The sequence below is a fragment of the Piliocolobus tephrosceles genome, chromosome 21 (genome assembly GCF_002776525.5).
Source record: "Piliocolobus tephrosceles isolate RC106 chromosome 21, ASM277652v3, whole genome shotgun sequence".
NCBI lineage: Eukaryota > Metazoa > Chordata > Mammalia > Primates > Cercopithecidae > Piliocolobus > Piliocolobus tephrosceles.
In genome coordinates this window covers 13561540-13578376 of record NC_045454.1, presented here as the reverse complement: position 1 = coordinate 13578376, position 16837 = coordinate 13561540, and the positions used below count along the sequence as shown (strand labels likewise).

The 16837-nt window shown below is 42.2% G+C and overlaps 1 protein-coding gene across 1 annotated transcript; it reads left to right on the top strand.

Annotated features, from left to right (window-relative positions):
- Nucleotides 1–464: 464 nt before the first annotated feature.
- Nucleotides 465–15559, top strand: ZNF233 (zinc finger protein 233). Its single transcript, XM_023190468.3, is given in 6 exon segments — nucleotides 465–517; nucleotides 5116–5177; nucleotides 6967–7093; nucleotides 7634–7729; nucleotides 13138–14880; nucleotides 14883–15559. Coding segments are annotated over 5 exon segments (2010 nt in total). The 5' UTR covers nucleotides 465–517; nucleotides 5116–5162; the 3' UTR covers nucleotides 14912–15559.
- Nucleotides 15560–16837: the final 1278 nt, after the last annotated feature.

Here is a 16837-nt window from a genome sequence, read left to right as displayed (position 1 = left end):
AGATATATCCAGGCACATGTAAAGAATGCAGTAAGATTAAAAAACAGTTTGAGATTCTCTGTTCACCTTTCTCTCTATACAGCCGCATTGACTTCATTTTTTAATTTTCTTTTTTTTTTTTTTTTTTTTGCATCTCCACTCATTGAAACAGCCACATTAAACTTTCCAGTCACACTTAGTTGTAGTGTCACTTTAGAGAGGAAACAAAGAAAACAGAATAGGGAAGGAACAGAAAAATAAAGGTCAAGTGCTAATAGCCCCTGAGAACAGTTAACTGAATCCACTTACATAATTAAAAATAAATAAATTTTTTAAAGTGGCACAGTCTGCCTTGCGGAAGATTTTAGGAAGTGCAGTGCGTGAGAACCAGTTAGCTAAGACTACTTCCGTTTGGTGGGGCGGGGAGGTAGCCTGTTTCCTCTCGGGCATTCTGGGAAGTGTAGTGCACGAGCTGTTGCAACCTTGTGCACTTCCGCTGCAGGAGGGCAAAGCAGCCGTCATCAATCCCCTCTGGGAGGTGAGTCAGTGCGGAACCCCTGCATCTACAGCGAGCTTTCCTGGCCTGGGCGTGGGACTCGCAGGTGCCTGCCTTCGCTCTCAGTAAAGAGAGGCCACAGAGGGCGGGGTCGATGTTTTGCTTGCCCTTTGCTTTTTTAGGGCGGTGCATGGGTCTCCAAGTTGGGAATGGCTCCTGGTCGCACGTCTGGTTTGAGGGTGTCCCGGGCGCTCAAGTTCCCTGGTTTTCCCCACCTTCCACACGCTCTGCCGCCTTCTGGCAATATAATCTTGGTATATAATTTCTCCGTTTCTCCTCTGTAAAGTGAATTTCATAGTAGTACCTATCTGGTAGGAGTTTCGTGAGATTTACGTAAGAGAAATAGATGTAAAAATGCTTAGGACCGATCCTGGCACACACTGAAAAGGTGGCTGGTTGTTGCCAATCTCTTATTTCTTTCTGGAGAGGAGAGGCGTTCAGTCTCTGAAAGTTTCTGTGAGCCCGCGGTGGGTTCTGAGCTCCAGGTGCAGCACCACTCACCCTTCTCTGATCCCTGCACTCCGCGGGGCTGTTCCTGGCTTCCTAACGGGGGGAGAGGGGCGTCAATTTTCTCTCCATCTTTATTTTCCTTCTCCTTTAAGGCATGAGTGTGTCTCACCTCCATGTGGTGCCTGGGGATGTCCACTGTCATTCATCCTGGACCAGAAACACAGTTTGGGTATCTTCCAACGCCCTTTCCTTCCTCAGCCCTAACTAACCGGAGGGCTGCGGAGAGGAGGGTGTCGACCCCCTGACTCTTCCTAACATTGTCCCAACGTGAGAGGACTTAATATATGCTATTGCTATTTCTGCTCAGTTGGAGAACAGATTTCCTTCACTCATTAGCAATATTATTTTTCCTGCTGGGCAAATGCTCAAATATTTATGGAATAAACGGGAGGTTGGATTAGGCATGTGTTCATGAATGAGTAATAATTGTTAATAAATTGAGTGCCAGGGTCTCTTCTATAGGCTTTATATGCATTAATTAGCTTAATCTTCATAACAATGATAATATTATCATTCCTGTTTTACAGATGACAACACTGATGGGTAAAATATTTATCTTCCCAAAGTAAAACAACAGGAAAGCTCCTGAACTGGGAGTTTGAGCTCAGGCAGAGTGGGTTCTTGACCTTTGTGCCACACTCTCCTTAAGCCCTGAGAAATGTCAGTCCCATGGGGGTGCAGTGGCTCATGCCTGTAATCCCAACACTTTGGAAGGCTAGGGCAGGAGGGTGGCTTGAGCCCAGGAGTTCAACACTAGCCTGGGCAACATAGTGAGACTCCATCTCTACAAAAAAAATTTAAAAATTAGCTGGATGTGGTGGCGCACACCTGTGGTCCCAGCTACCCGGGAGGCTGAGGTAGGAGGATCGCTTGAGCCCAGGAGGCAGAGGTTGCAGTGAGCTGAGATCATGCCACTGCACTCCAGCCTGGAAAAGAGAATGAAAGTCTGTCTCAAAAGAAAAAAATAAAAAGAGGAAAAGAAATGGTTTCACAGCTTAGGCAATGACTGGGGGATGCTCAAGAGTAATAATCAAAAAAATTTTTTTAAAGGATTTGCAGGAAAGAACTCTGAGGAGATGACATTTGAGTAAATACCTGACACTGCTATTAAAATAAATAAATAGGGTTTACATTATCCACAGTCTATGACTGACCCTTTTATGAATGATTTCACTTTTTTTTTTTTTTTGAGACTGAGTCTCCCTCTGTCTCCCAGGCTGGAGTGCAGTGGCACGATCTCAGCTCACTGCAACCTCCCACTCCCAGGCTCAAGCGATTCTCCTGCCTCAGCCTCCTGAGTAGCTGGGATTACAGGTGCCTTTCACCATGTTGGCCAGCTGGTCTCGAACTCCTGACCTCAAGGGATCCGCCCACCTCAACCTCCTAAAGTGCTGGGATTACAGGCGTGAGCCACTGCACCTGGCTTAATGATTTCACTGTTAAGGATGACCTTGATGTTGATTGAGCAAAGCAAATGAAATTAAAAAGCAAGAAGAAATTGACAGATAAAGTTCATCTTCTCCTCCCAATTAGGAACAGCCTCAGAATTCTGTAGCTCAAAGGAATCTTGGAGATCAATTAGTACAATCCTTGTCTGTGTGTCATTCTTTGATTCCGTGTGCATCAAATACTCACTATACTCTAGGTGCTTGGGATAAAAAGATGAGTAATTGTTCATTATCTCACAGGCAAAACAGATGCTTGATTTACTAATTATACCCCAAATGCCCAGCTACTCAGAAGGCTTCCAAGAGGAGGGATTACAAGAGAAGGACAGGGAAGCTGGTCCTCTCTGGAGGCAGAGTGGCAGGAGCAAAGGCACAAGAGGACTTGACAATCTAGGAATGAACAAAGTCTGGAAATTCAGGCCTAGAAAAGTGGCCCTGGTACATATAGTGAGCAGAGCTGAGCCAGGCACTCCAGACCCCATTTGCTTTTTTCTACTAAATGTTGTGAAATGTCAAGTCTTGCAAAATCCTGTTACTGAGCAGAGCAGGAGGGTGCAGGGAAATATAGGACCAGAACAAAGGGAATTGGATGTTAAGAATTGATCTCTCCCTAGCTTTGAGAAGAGAATACATTGCTCTTTTCCCTACTAGAGTGTTTCTACCTGAAGTAGGAGGACCCGTGAATGGGAGTAGCTATCTGAATTGAACACTATCTTGTATATACGCACTGAAACCTCTTAATAATCCTACGAAGTAGATGCTGTTGTTGTCCTCACTTTATAGGCAAGGAAACAGGCACAAAGAGCTAGTAAGTCAGAAGAGTCAATTAGGATATTAGGTTCCTCATCATCTGGCTCCAGTATCTCTCAGCAGATCATTTTCAGCAGTTCACACCCTCCAACTCCCCTTTCTCTGATCTCTAAGACATGACTCCTTCCATGTCTTCATATTTCTGATTAGAGAAGGAGACATGATTAAGAGACAGGCTCTGGACTCAGCTGGATTTAGATGCAGTCTCACCTCACCAGCTCTGTGATCTTGGGTAACTTAATCTCAGTAATCCTCAGCTTCCTCATCCATTAAATGGGAACAACAGTCATCATGTCATCACTTACTGAGAGCTGATACAATGTGCCAGACACTGAACCAAGGCTTTTCCTCCCTATTTAAAAAATTGAGTCATAATTCATATACCATAGAATTCACCCTTTTAAAGTGTACAATTCGGTGGCATTTAGTATATTCACAATGTTCAGTTGTACAACCATCACTATTTTCTAATTCAAGAACATCTGTATCACTCGCAAAAGAAACCTCCTATTCCCTAGCCATCATTCTTTACTATCTCCTCTCTCAGCCTCTGGCAACTATTAATTTACTTTTTGTCTCTATGGATTAGCCTAGCCAAGACTATTTGATTTGCTCACTTAATCACAAAAGCAACTCTGTAAATTAGGATCTATTATTAAGTACTACAGTATTTTTCATTTAAGTAAGACAGACACTGTCAAACTTCTGTTTAAAATTAAAAAAAAAAAAAAACTAGCAGAGACACATTTTAAATTAGTATTTCCTTACAACAGTGAGCATGGGAAAGAGAGATATACCACTGAGACTCCCCTGGCTACATGAAGAAAATTCATAAATATTTATACCTTTTATAAAACTGAATGCTGATATCAATTAAATATTACAGGACAACAAAGCAGTAAGTAATGTAGCCAATCAGAATTGTAGACTTTTCAGAGGTAAAGGTGAATTTCATAAGATAAAGCATTGTACAGTCTTTGAAATCTGGATGTTATAAAAGACTCTCTTGTTGGAAATGATGGCAAAAGACATTTGCAACAACAATTTTATGATGCGTAATATCATCTGCTTTTCTGCAACTGCAGGGAAATCATTTATAAGAGTTTCCATCTGTTCACACATTTGACCCTTATAATAATCTTGCAAGAAAGCACTATTTTTCTCATTTGCAGGTGACAGATTTGAGGAATGGGGAGGTTAATGAGCTTAAACAGAGTTAGTAGCCAAGTCAGGATTTGACCCCAGACCTTGTGACCCCAGAATCCACTTTTGTAGCCAGTACATTCTGCTGCCTTTCATTTCCCACAGTATCCAGTATGAGAATGATAACCCTGGAAACTACAAAGGGCTCTTATGTCAGGCTTGCTACTTAGAATTGGGCAGGTTGTTCACTGCAGAAGGGCCCCTGGCTGAGGGGCTAGTGATATGTGCTGAAAAAGAGTCACTTTTTTTTTTCTTTGAGACAAACTTTGGCTCTATTGCCTAGGCTGGAGTACAGTGGCACCATCTTGGCTCACTGCAACCTCCACCTTCCAGGCTTAAGCCATCCTCCCACTTCAGCCTCCAGAGTAACTGGGATTACAGGTGTGTACCACCACACCCAGCTAATTTTTGTATTTTTTTGTAGAGGTGGGGTTTCGTCATGTTGCCCAAGCTAGTCTCGAACTCCTGAGGTCAAGCAATCTGCCTCGGCCTCCCAAAGTGCTGGGATTACAGGTGTGAGCCACCATGCCCGGCCACCTTTTAAAAATTCACCCAGAATGGCCATGTGTGCTACGGCCTATTTCTCATGGCTTCTTTCTCTTTTCCCAGTTCTGCCTTCGCAGGACCCTGCCCTTCCCTAGAAGGAGCAGGAGAAAATGACCAAGTTTCAGGTGAGTTGAGTATTTATTTTTATCTCTTAAAATGACATCTCTTTCCCTCACAGATTAGACACTTTTTTTTTCTCTTCCTTGAGAAATATAAAGGAGGAAAACAGGTATTTGTGATCTGCTAGTTACTTGATTGTCAATTGGTTCAATTTTTTGTTTATGTCTTTAGCTTTTGTCTTGTTTTTAGTTTTGGTAGTTTTATCTTCTTTATTTCATAAGTAGTAGTGCAAAAATTCATAGATATCAAAAAAAGGGAGAAAACATCCACATTACTACACTGCAATACAAATCGTCTATTTCCTCCATACTATTTTATATGTATTTACATATTGTATGTCTTATATGTATACTTATCAGTGTATTTTACAGAACTACAATCACATTCTATATATAATTTTCTTTTTTCAGTTAATGTTATCACTAGAGTTTTGTATGATTTAGTGTTTATGTATTTGTCTCAGAAGGGTTTTCATTTTTTGTCTAATTTTTCAGAGGCTACGAACATACATACACAACGCTGTGTCTCTAAATGTTATTTCATTTTGCAATACTTTTTCATGGGGCTTTAAAAATGCAATATTTACTTACAAAATTACATATATCTTAAGTGGTCAGGTCAGTAACAGTCGTATATCCCACTCTGACAGTTGTATAATTGCATTAACCCACCACTCAGAACAAAATATAGGACATTTACATTACCCCAAAAAGGTCCCTCATGTCTCTTTCAAGTCAGTTCCTTACTCCCCAGAGGCATCCTCTGTTACTCCTCACCACCTTTTCACCCTTTCCCCCCGAGGCCCTGAAGTCCATTGTGTCATTCTTATACCTCTGGATCCTCATAGCTTAGCTCCCACTTATGAGTGAGAACATACGATGTTTGGTTTTCCATTCCTGAGTTACTTCATATAGAATAGTAGTCTCCAGTATAATCCAGCTTGCTGCAAATGCCATTAATTCATTCCTTTTTATGGCTGAGTAGTATTCTATCATATATACATATATATACACACACACACACCACAGTTTCTTTTCCTTTTTTTTTGAGATGGAGTCTTGTACTGTCGCCTGGGCTGGAGTGCAGTGGCGTGATCCTGGCTCACTGCAACCTCCGCCTCCCAGGTTCAAGCAATTCTCCTGCCTCAGCCTCCCGAGTAGCTGGGATTGCAGGCACCTGCCACCACTTTTTTGTATTTTTAGTAGAGATGGTTTCACCATGTTAGCCAGGCTGGTCTCGAACTCCTGACCTCATGATTCACCCGCCTCAGTCTCCCAAAGTGCTGGGATTACAGGCATGAGCCACCGCGCCCGGCCACACAGTTTCGTTATCTACTCATTGATTGATGGGCATTTGGATTGGTTCCACATTTTTGCAATTGCAAATTGTGCTACTATAAACATGCATGTGCAAACACCTTTTTCGGCCTTGGTACTAAATTGAGCCAACATTTCTAGGACAATTTCGTAGTATCAGTCAAGTTATAAAATACATATTCCGTGTGATTCAAGATTTACAGTGCTGGGGCATTTACTGTTGGAATACTTACAAATGTCACCAAATTAAATACACAGGGGTTATTTTTTGGTAGCATACACTTTTGATGTGACTGTGGAAAAGTAGTCTATGAGACTGGCATGTGGGATGGAGAAAAGGAGGAAGCTACTTAAAGTTGATTTGAGGCCCTCACAATCCAGAACATCTTCCTGCCTGTTCTTTCTACCTGCTTAGTGCTGCCTCTCTCCCAGTAGATACTGGCCATGAGATTGAGATTACATCTGCTTGATGTTGTAGGAGATAGTGACATTCAAGGATGTGGCTGTGGTCTTCACCAGGGAGGAGCTGGGGTTGCTGGACCTTGCCCAGAGAAAGCTGTACCAAGATGTGATGCTGGAGAACTTCAGGAACCTGCTGTCAGTGGGTGAGCACAGGCACCTCAAACTGTAACTGAATGTCAGCCCTCTGGACCGCCCTGCTTCCAATTATTTAAGACTTTGGGATGCTTAAAATGCTTCTCTGAACTTGAGGGTGTGAATTTCCTAATTTCCCAGGGACACCTTGTCTATATCTTGTCTATTTTTCTCAAATTGCTGGTGTGAAATCTTGGTGGGCTTTGAAATCAGTTGGTGAGTTACATTATTATTGTGTTTAATGAAATGAAGTAGAAATATTATAGCTCATTGTCAGGAACTGCACTCAAGGCAGCAAAAATTGTAAGTAGAAACAGGAAAGAAAATGTGATAAAAGTAGACAATGGATAGGATATTATCTGATCAGTTGATTCAGTGATTGACACTTATGTATTTGTGTACCAGATCACAAATTAAAAGGTATTCAGACAATAGCTCATGATCACAATTTTGAAAAATACTACTTAGAGCGCATGAAAATGGTAGTGTTGGAATTAAAATTTTTGACTATAATGCATTCACTTTATATATATGCCATTTCTTTTTCACAGGCTATCACCCCTTCAAACTAGATGTGATACTACAGTTGGGAAAAGAAGACAAGCTTTGGCTGATGGAGAGAGAAATCCAAGGAGATGGCTGTTCAGGTGAGAACCATGCAGCTCTGAGTCTTTGCGGGGTACAATCCAGTCCTCTCCTCCTCACCACCTCCTCAGCCACCAGCTTGGCCCAAGCCCTCAGCATTTATCACCCCAGTTTACTGCAGCAGCTTGCACATGACCTTCTTCCTTCTACCTCCCTGCAGTTCATTCTCCACATAGCAGCCAGATCATGTAAGTCAGATCATGTCGCTCCTTGGCTCAAAACCCTTCTGCGACTTCCCATCTCACTCGTGAATTCCAAAATCTGTATGAGCCTTCAGGGTCCTATGTGACCTGGCCACCCACTCCCTGTGAATTTATTTCCTATCCTTTGCCTTTCACTCACTTCTTACCAGCCACACAAGACTGCTATGTGTTTCTTATGCATGCCCGGTGTGCTTTTGTTTTTTATTTTTTTTAAAGACGGGTCTCATTCTGTGGCCCAGGCTGAAGTGCAGTGGTGCAATCATGGTTCACTGCAGCCTCGACCTCCCGGGCTCAATCGATCTTCTCACCTCAGGCTCCTGAGTAGCTGGGATGGGACTACAGGCATATGCCACTAAACCAGGCTAATTAAAAAAATACATACATATATATATATATATATGTATTTTTTAAGTAGAGATAAGGTCTTACTATGTTACCAGGCTGGTCTCAAACTCCTGAGCTCAAGCAATTCTTCCACCTTAGCCTCCCAAAGTGTTAGGATTACAGGCATGAGCCACTGTGCTTGGCCTACATGTATTTCTTTCTACCTGAAGCCCTGCTCTTCTGTCTGCCTGGGATGTTCTTACCTCATACATCTTCTTGGCTCCCTGCCTACTTCCTTTGTCTGGTCAGATGCCATCGCATCACAGAAACATCACAGAAACCTGCTTTGACTACCTTGTTTAAAACACCTATCCTTGGCTGGGCAGGATGGCTCATCCCTGTAATCTCAGCACTTTGGGAAGCCAAGGTGGGAGGATCACTTGAGGCCAGGAGTTTAAGACCAGCCTGGACAACACAGTGAGACCCCACCTCTACAACAAATAAAAAAATTAGCTCGCAGTGAGCTAGAATTGTGCCACTGCACTCTAGCCTGGGTGACAGAACAAGACCCTGTCTCAAAAATAAATAAATACATTTAATTAAATTAAATACCCATCTCTTTATTCCACCTGACTTTGTGATTAATCGTCAATCACCAGCTGACATATTCATGTATTATATTTTGTTTACTTTTTTATGGTCTCTTTCCCCACTAGAGTGTAACTTCATGAGTGTAAGAATTTTACCTGTTTTCTTTTCATTTTTCTTTTTCTTTTCTTAGAGATGGGGGTCTGGCTTTTTCACCTAGGCTAGAGTGCAGTGATACAATCATAGCTTGCTGCAGCTCAAACTCCTGGTCCGGGACTACAGGAGTACACTACTGTGCCCAACGCTAATTTTACCTGTTTTAAAATTGCTGATCCTTATTGCCTTTAATAGGCTTGGCACATAGTACACGTTCATTCAATATTTGTTGAATGAGTGCCTGAATGAGTGACTGAATGGGTTAATAGACCAATGTCAGTAACGTCAGTTAATGGACGACTGGATAGGTGTTTTCATTTGAATAGTAGTGAAATGGCTCCCTCACAGCTCTCCCTAACCTGTGGTATCTGCGTGAGCTTTGGTGAGAGTTGCCTTATCCATACACCCAGGGACAACCTCCCTGCTCTGCTTTCACCCCTCTCCTTCTGTTCTTTCTCTTCCTTATTTCATTCCCCCTTTTCTTCACTCCTTCCTTCATTTATCTTTAATTTGAATATACATCATAAATACCGAAAATATACGAATTAAAGTCATTCCTACTTGACTTTACCCACCAAAACCCAAAACCAAATCAAACAAACAAAAAAGCAAACCAAAAACCCAGGAGAATCTCTCTGCCTATCTTAGAGAGACAGGCCTTGGATTTTGTAAGTAGCTGGGGTAGCAAAATCTTTCCAATCTTCTTATCTTTTATTTTCTTGTATCTCTATGCTGCATGAAAGTTTATGCATTGCAATCAGGAATGCTGGATGCTGACTTCTTTGACTGACTGCCTCATTTTTTAAAATTTTCTTTTTTTTGTTTTTGACTGCCTCATTTTTGTGTACAAACCTAAACTTGGGAATTATGATCCCAGTTATTGTCATTGTCCTTTTTTTTTTTTTTTCTTAATAGGTAGCTTCCCAACTTCTTTGCCTTGTTGAGCAAATCTTTACTTTTTTTCTTTTTTTTTTTTTTTTTGGAGATGGAGTCTTGCTCTGTCACCAGGCTAGAGTGCAGTGGCACAATATCGGCTTCCTGCAACCTCTGCCTCTCAGGTTCAAGTGATTCTCCTACCTCAGCCTCCCAAGTAGCAGGGACTACAGGTGCACACCACCACACCTAACTAATTTTTGTATTTTTAGTAGAGATGGGGTTTCACCATGTTGGCCAGGATGGTCTCCATCTCTTGACCTTGTGATCTGCCTGCTTTGGCCTCCCAAAGTGCTGGGATTACAGGCATGAGCCACCATGCCCAGCCACAAATCTTTATTTTTTTTTTTAATTTTTGGCCAAATTTTTATTGAAATATATACAGAAAACTGTAAAAATTGTAAGTGTATAGCTCCCTAAGTTTTCAGAAAGTAAAATGGCTTGTTTTACAGTTCTTTTTTATTGAGTTAAAATTTACATGTGCACACCCTAAGTGTGCAATTGGATGAGTTTTGACAAAAGGATATAACTATGTAACTCACAGCCCTTGGAAAACTGAACAAATCTGACAGTGTATTCTACCCTCACCTCTCTTTAGAGTAAACATCAGAATTTTTCAGGGTTTCACACTCTGCCTGTCCATCTAGGTACCCAGCTCCACCTACACAAAATATTCCTGAGGTCTATTTTCACTGGACAGAAGTACAAATTAAAGGGCATCTTCTCCCTCAAGGATCAATAAAACAAAACCTCACAGAGAAGGGTGCTAAGTGGATCTCACTGTCTTTACTTCTCCTGGAGAACGTTCACAGGCAGGGAATAAAGAGGTGTCATTAAAGGACTGTTTCAGTACATAGTTACTCTTCTGACATATGTTGAGCCTAGTTATAATTTTATGACACCTATGTTAGTCATCAATTATTGTATAACAAATTACTGTAAAACTTAGCACCTTGGCCAGATGTGGTGGCTCACGCCTGTAATCCCAGCACTTTGGGAGGCTGAGGCAGGCAGATCACCTGAGGTCAGGAGTTCAAGACCAGCCTGGCCAACATGGTGAAACCCCATCCCTACCAAAAATACAAAAAAAAAAAAAAAAAAATTAGTCAGGTGTGGTGGCGGCTGCCTGTAATCCCAACTACTGGGGAGGCTGAGGCAGGAGAATCACTTGAACCCTGAAGGCAGAGGTTGCATTGAGCTGATATCATACCATTGCACTCCAGCCTTGGGAACACGAGCGAAACTTCATCTCAAAACAAAACAAAAACCTTAGCACCTGAAAACAACAAACACTGGTTTACAGTCTCTGTGGGTTAGGCATACGGGAGCAGCTTAGCTGAGGGGTTCTCGCTCAGGATCGCAAAAAGCTGTTGTCAAAGAGTGACGGAGCTGCAGTCCCCGGAAGGCTGGACTGGGACTGAAGGACCTGCTTCCAAGGTGGGCTCGTTCACATGGCTGTGGCAGGAAGCCTCGCTTCCTTGCTAAGTGAGCCGTTCCCTAGGGCTGCTGAAGTGTCCTCAAAACATGGCAGCTGGTTTCTCCCAGACCCAGTGATTCAGGAGAGTGGAAGATAGAAGCCACAGTGTTTTTATGACCTAGCATCAGAAGTGACAGATCATCACTTCTGCCATATTCTATTGGTTTCACAGACCAAGCTTGATACAGTGTGGGAGGGGACTTCAAAAGGGAGTGCATTCCAACAGGGAGTGATCACTGGGGACCATCTTGTATTAGCCATTTAGGTTTATCAGAAAATTCAGTCAAACCAAGTGGCAACAATTTTCAATGCCTTTACTCTCCTATACGGTGTGTCAGCTATGGGAATATGTTTTCTAATTTTTTTTCATTTATCATGTTCACTAATTGAATATTATATACTTAGAACCTCATTGAAAAGAAGGAGAATTCTCCGAAATCTAGCTCATCAAATGTATATGTTTAAGGACTAAATTAAGAAAATAATGGTACCATCTTATGGGTTCATTCTCAAGACAGAGAAGATATTTTTCTATATTCTCTTCACTTTTGCCAAGGATGTCCCCTCTTCCTCTGAGAGTTCTTGGCATCACTTAATAATCCACTTGTAAATGCTGAAGGAGAGATTCAGGCTTTTCTAACCATTTTGGACTTTTTATCATATACAGATGCAGGCTGTACAATGTAACCGTGATTCTGAGGCTCACATATAGCCAGGATTTTGTAGATTTTATACATCCACCATGGAAAAGAGGAGAGGATTTTTAAGTGATTATTCTTATGGACAAGGAGGCAAAGTTACTCTTCTATAATATCTTTCTAGGACATCTTTTTGTTGCTCTGTATGTGTATTTGACCACATACATAAGTCTTGGTATTGGCCAGGCATGGTGGCTCACACCTGTAATCCCAGCACTTTGGGAGGCCAAGGCAGGCAGATGACTTGAGGTCAGGAGTTCAAGACCAGCCTGGCCAACATGGTGAAACCCTGTCTCTACTAAAAATACAGAAAAATTAACGGGGTGTGGCGGCATGCACTTGTAGTCCCAGCTCCTTCAGAGGCTGAGGCAGGAGAATCACTTGAATCCCAGAGGTGGAGGTTTCAGTAAGCCGAGATCATGCCACCGCACTCCAGCCTGGGTGACAGAGTGAGACTCTGTCTCAAAAACAGAAAAAAAACAAACAAAAACAAAACAGTCTTGGTATAGCTCTAAATGAGTCTCATTAACATTTTATATATAGAAATCAGCCTTTTTTGTTCCCATAGGCATGAAAAAAAAACAATGATACGCCAGGCACGGTGGCTTGTAATCCCAGCACTTTGGGAGGCCGAGGCAGGCAGATCATGAGGTCAGGAGATCGAGACCATCCTGGCTAACACAGTGAAACCCCATCTCTACTAAAAATACAAAAAAAAGAGCTGGGCGTGGTGGCGGTTGCCTGTAGTCCCAGCTACTCGAGAGGCCGAGGCAGGAGAATGGCGTGAACCCAGGAGGCAGAGCTTGCAGTGAGCTGAGATCACACCATTGCACTCCAGCCTGGGCGACAGAGCATGACTCCGTCTCAAAAAAAAAAAAAAAAAAAAAAAAAAAACAATGATAAAGTCAAGCTGAATTCTCCACTGGTTTATTAAGGTTTCCCAATGTGGTCAACCTGTGAAATGTTTTTTATTTCTGAACAAATATTCACTTGTCTTCATTTTCATTTCTGAGTTCTCTTTATCATTCCAGGACACAGGAATCAAAATGAGATAGATACCCCTCAAGAAGTAAGATTAAGATTCCTTTCCTATGAAGAACTTATATGCTGGCAAATATGGGAACAATTTACAAGTAAATTGACCAGTAATCAAGACTTCATAATAAATCTTCAAGGCCAGAGGTCCAAGTTGCTAAAACAAGATGATTCCCCCTGTCAGATGTGGACAGGAGAATCTATTCAGGTCTCTGAAGATGAGAACTATAAAATAAAGGGGCAAGGGGAGAGTTCAAATAGCATCAAAAATCAAGAGCTTCCAATGAGGACCACCTGGGATTTCTGGAGGACAATGTATCTGAGAGAACCACAGAATTATCAGAGTAGGTGTCAGCAAATTGATGTAAAAAATAATCTCTGTAAATGTGATCATTGTGTTAGGCAAAGGATTACTCATCAACATGATGGTCATGGAGTACACAAAAGAGAGAAAGCTTTTAACCACAATAATTGTGGAAAAGACTGTGTGAAGGAATCATCCCAGCATAGCATAATCCAATCAGGAGAGCAAACCTCTAATGAGAATGGAAAAGGCTTCAGTGTTGGCTCTAATCTTGAACTTCACCAGCAACTACACTTAGAAGACAAGCCTCATGTAAGTGTCGAGTATGGGAAGGGCATAGGTTACAGCTCAGGGCTTCCCAGGCATCAATGTGTCCACATAGGAGAAAAATGCTATCAGAATGGTGACAGTGGTGAGGGCTTCAGTCAGGGCTCACATCTGCAACCTCATCAGAGAGTCAGCACAGGAGAGAACCTCTACAGATGTCAAGTATGTGCCCAGAGCTTCAATCAGAACTCCTGTCTTCCCTCTCATGAGCTTACTCACCCAGGAGAGAAGTTGTGTACATGTGGCAGGTGTGGGAAGGGCTTCCATCATAGCTTAGATTTTGACATTCACTGTGTAGATAGTGCTGGAGAGAGAGCCTGTAAATGTGATGTATATGATAAAGGCTTCAGTCAGACATCACAACTTCAAGCCCATCAGAGAGGGCACTCTAGAGAGAAGACATACAAATGGGAAGTAAGTGACAGGATATTTAATAGGAATTCTGGTCTTTATCAGAGAGTTCACACTGGAGAGAAACCATATAAATGTGAGGTATGTGATAAGGGCTTCAGTAAGGCCTCAAATCTTCAAGCCCATCAGAGAATCCACACTGGAGAGAAACCCTACAAATGTGATGTGTGTGATAAGAACTTCAGCCGTAATTCCCACCTTCAGGCCCATCAGAGAGTCCATACAGGAGAGAAACCCTACAAATGTGACACATGTGGGAAGGACTTCAGTCAGATCTCTCACCTTCAGGCCCATCAGAGAGTTCACACAGGAGAGAAGCCATACAAATGTGGGACATGTGGGAAGGGCTTTAGTCAGAGTTCGCATCTCCAGGACCATCAGCGAGTCCATACTAGAGAGAAACCCTACAAATGTGATGTGTGTGGGAAAGGCTTCAGTTGGAGTTCACATCTTCAAGCCCATCAGAGAGTCCACACAGGAGAGAAACCATACAAATGTGAAGAATGTGGGAAAGGCTTCATCTGGAACTCATACCTTCATGTTCATCAGAGGATCCACACGGGAGAGAAACCCTATAAATGTGGCATGTGTGGTAAGAGCTTCAGTCAGACCTCACATCTTCAAGCCCATCAGAGAGTCCATACTGGAGAGAAACCCTACAAATGTTTTGTGTGTGGTAAGGGCTTTAGTAAGAGTTCATGTCTTCAGATTCATCAGAGAGTCCATGATGGTGATAAATCCATTAATCATGATGAGTGTGATAGAGGTGCTCTTCAAGACTTAGACTTCTCATTTTCCTAGAAAATCCGCACAGCAGAGAATATTTATAAAATGTCATGTTTTAAGAATTCATGAGTGAGCTGAGTTTTTATAGTCATCTGAATTCCATTGAAGAAAACCTATTTTTTGTATGAATATGACCAGTTTCAAGCAGAGCTCAAAATGTCACAGTTGTCAAGAGAACACAAAACAGAGAAACCTTATAAAGAATGATACAATACATTTCAATCAGAACCTTCACATTCAATAAGCAATATGCAGGAGTGAAGACTTCAAAATGATAAGTAAGGTCAGAACTTTAGCAAAAGTATAATGAGGGACATGACAAAATCTGTGTCCACTAGAATCTAAGCTCCATGCAGGAACATTGTTTGCTGCTGTATGATCGTGACCTTGAACCAATACCTAACAAATAGTGGCTTCCCTGGAACTGTTTAACTTGATAGGAAAAATCTATCATATATAGGAAATATATTTGAACATTTTAGTGAGCTCAGCCCCAATTCGTCATTATAATTGTACTGGGAAAAGGATTCTTGCAAGAAGCCTTAAAATAAATTCAAGGAAATGACATTTAATTAAAAAACAGAAAACCATGCAGTCTACAATTTGAGTAATATTTTAGCAATTGGCTTCTGTCCTCAGTTCAGCTTCATTTTTCAAGCAGTAACAGGCCAAAATTTCTATCTGATCATTTAAGACTTTTTCCATACAGTGTACAGCTGTGCTATGTTTCTTGGTGGGAGCTTTTGTGATAGAAACAGACTGAATGAAGAAAAAAATCCCAACTGGTTTTTAGTTCCATAAAGCTTCATGAGAAAGGTTTTGCAAAAAAGGGGAACATCATATGGCATGCATTTTAGATTTTAGACTAACCTGTTAAGGACACAGCATTTTGGACAACACTCCACACTTCTCAGACATCATTACACGTTATGCAGTGTGTGATGATCAAATCATAGTAATTGGATGAAGGATTTACTCAGGTGTATATTTAGTGGAGGTGGGAGAAAGTTTCCCACTGGTTTTTTTTTTTTTTTTTGTTCTGGACCTTACCTTCCAGGACAATGAGTACAATGAGTATCAAGTTCCAATGATATCTTGTTTCATGCTACCATCAGAAATAACAGGGCCAATAAATGAAAAAGAAAAAATAAATAAAAAAGATAACACCGGCCGGGCGCGGTGGCTCAAGCCTGTAATCCCAGCACTTTGGGAGGCCGAGACGGGCGGATCACGAGGTCAGGAGATCGAGACCATCCTGGCTAACACGGTGAAACCCCGTCTCTACTAAAAAATACAAAAAACTAGCCGGGCGAGGTGGTGGGCGCCTGTAGTCCCAGCTACTCAGGAGACTGAGGCAGGAGAATGGCGTAAACCCGGGAGGCAGAGCTTGCAGTGAGCTGAGATCCGGCCACTGCACTCCAGCCTGGGCGACAGAGCGAGACTCCGTCTCAAAAAAGAAAAAAAAAAAAAAAAAAGATAAAAACAAAAAAAGAAATACAAGGCCAATAATGCTCTGCTTTGTCACCACCAGATTACTATGGTGGGCTGCTGGAGTTCATGGTTGTTTAAATCAAGATGTTTTCACCAGGCGCGGTGGCTCAAGCCTGTAATCCCAGCACTTTGGGAGGCTGAGACGGGTGGATCACGAGGTCAGGAGATCGAGACCATCCTGGCTAACACGGTGAAACCCCGTCTCTACTGAAAAATACAAAAAACTAGCCGGGCGAGGTGGCGGGCGCCTGTAGTCCCAGCTACTTGGGAGGCTGAGGCAGGAGAATGGCGTAAACCTGGGAGGCGGAGCTTGCAGTGAGCTGAGATCCAGCCACTGCACTCCAGCCTGGGCGACAGAGCCAGACTCCGTCTCAAAA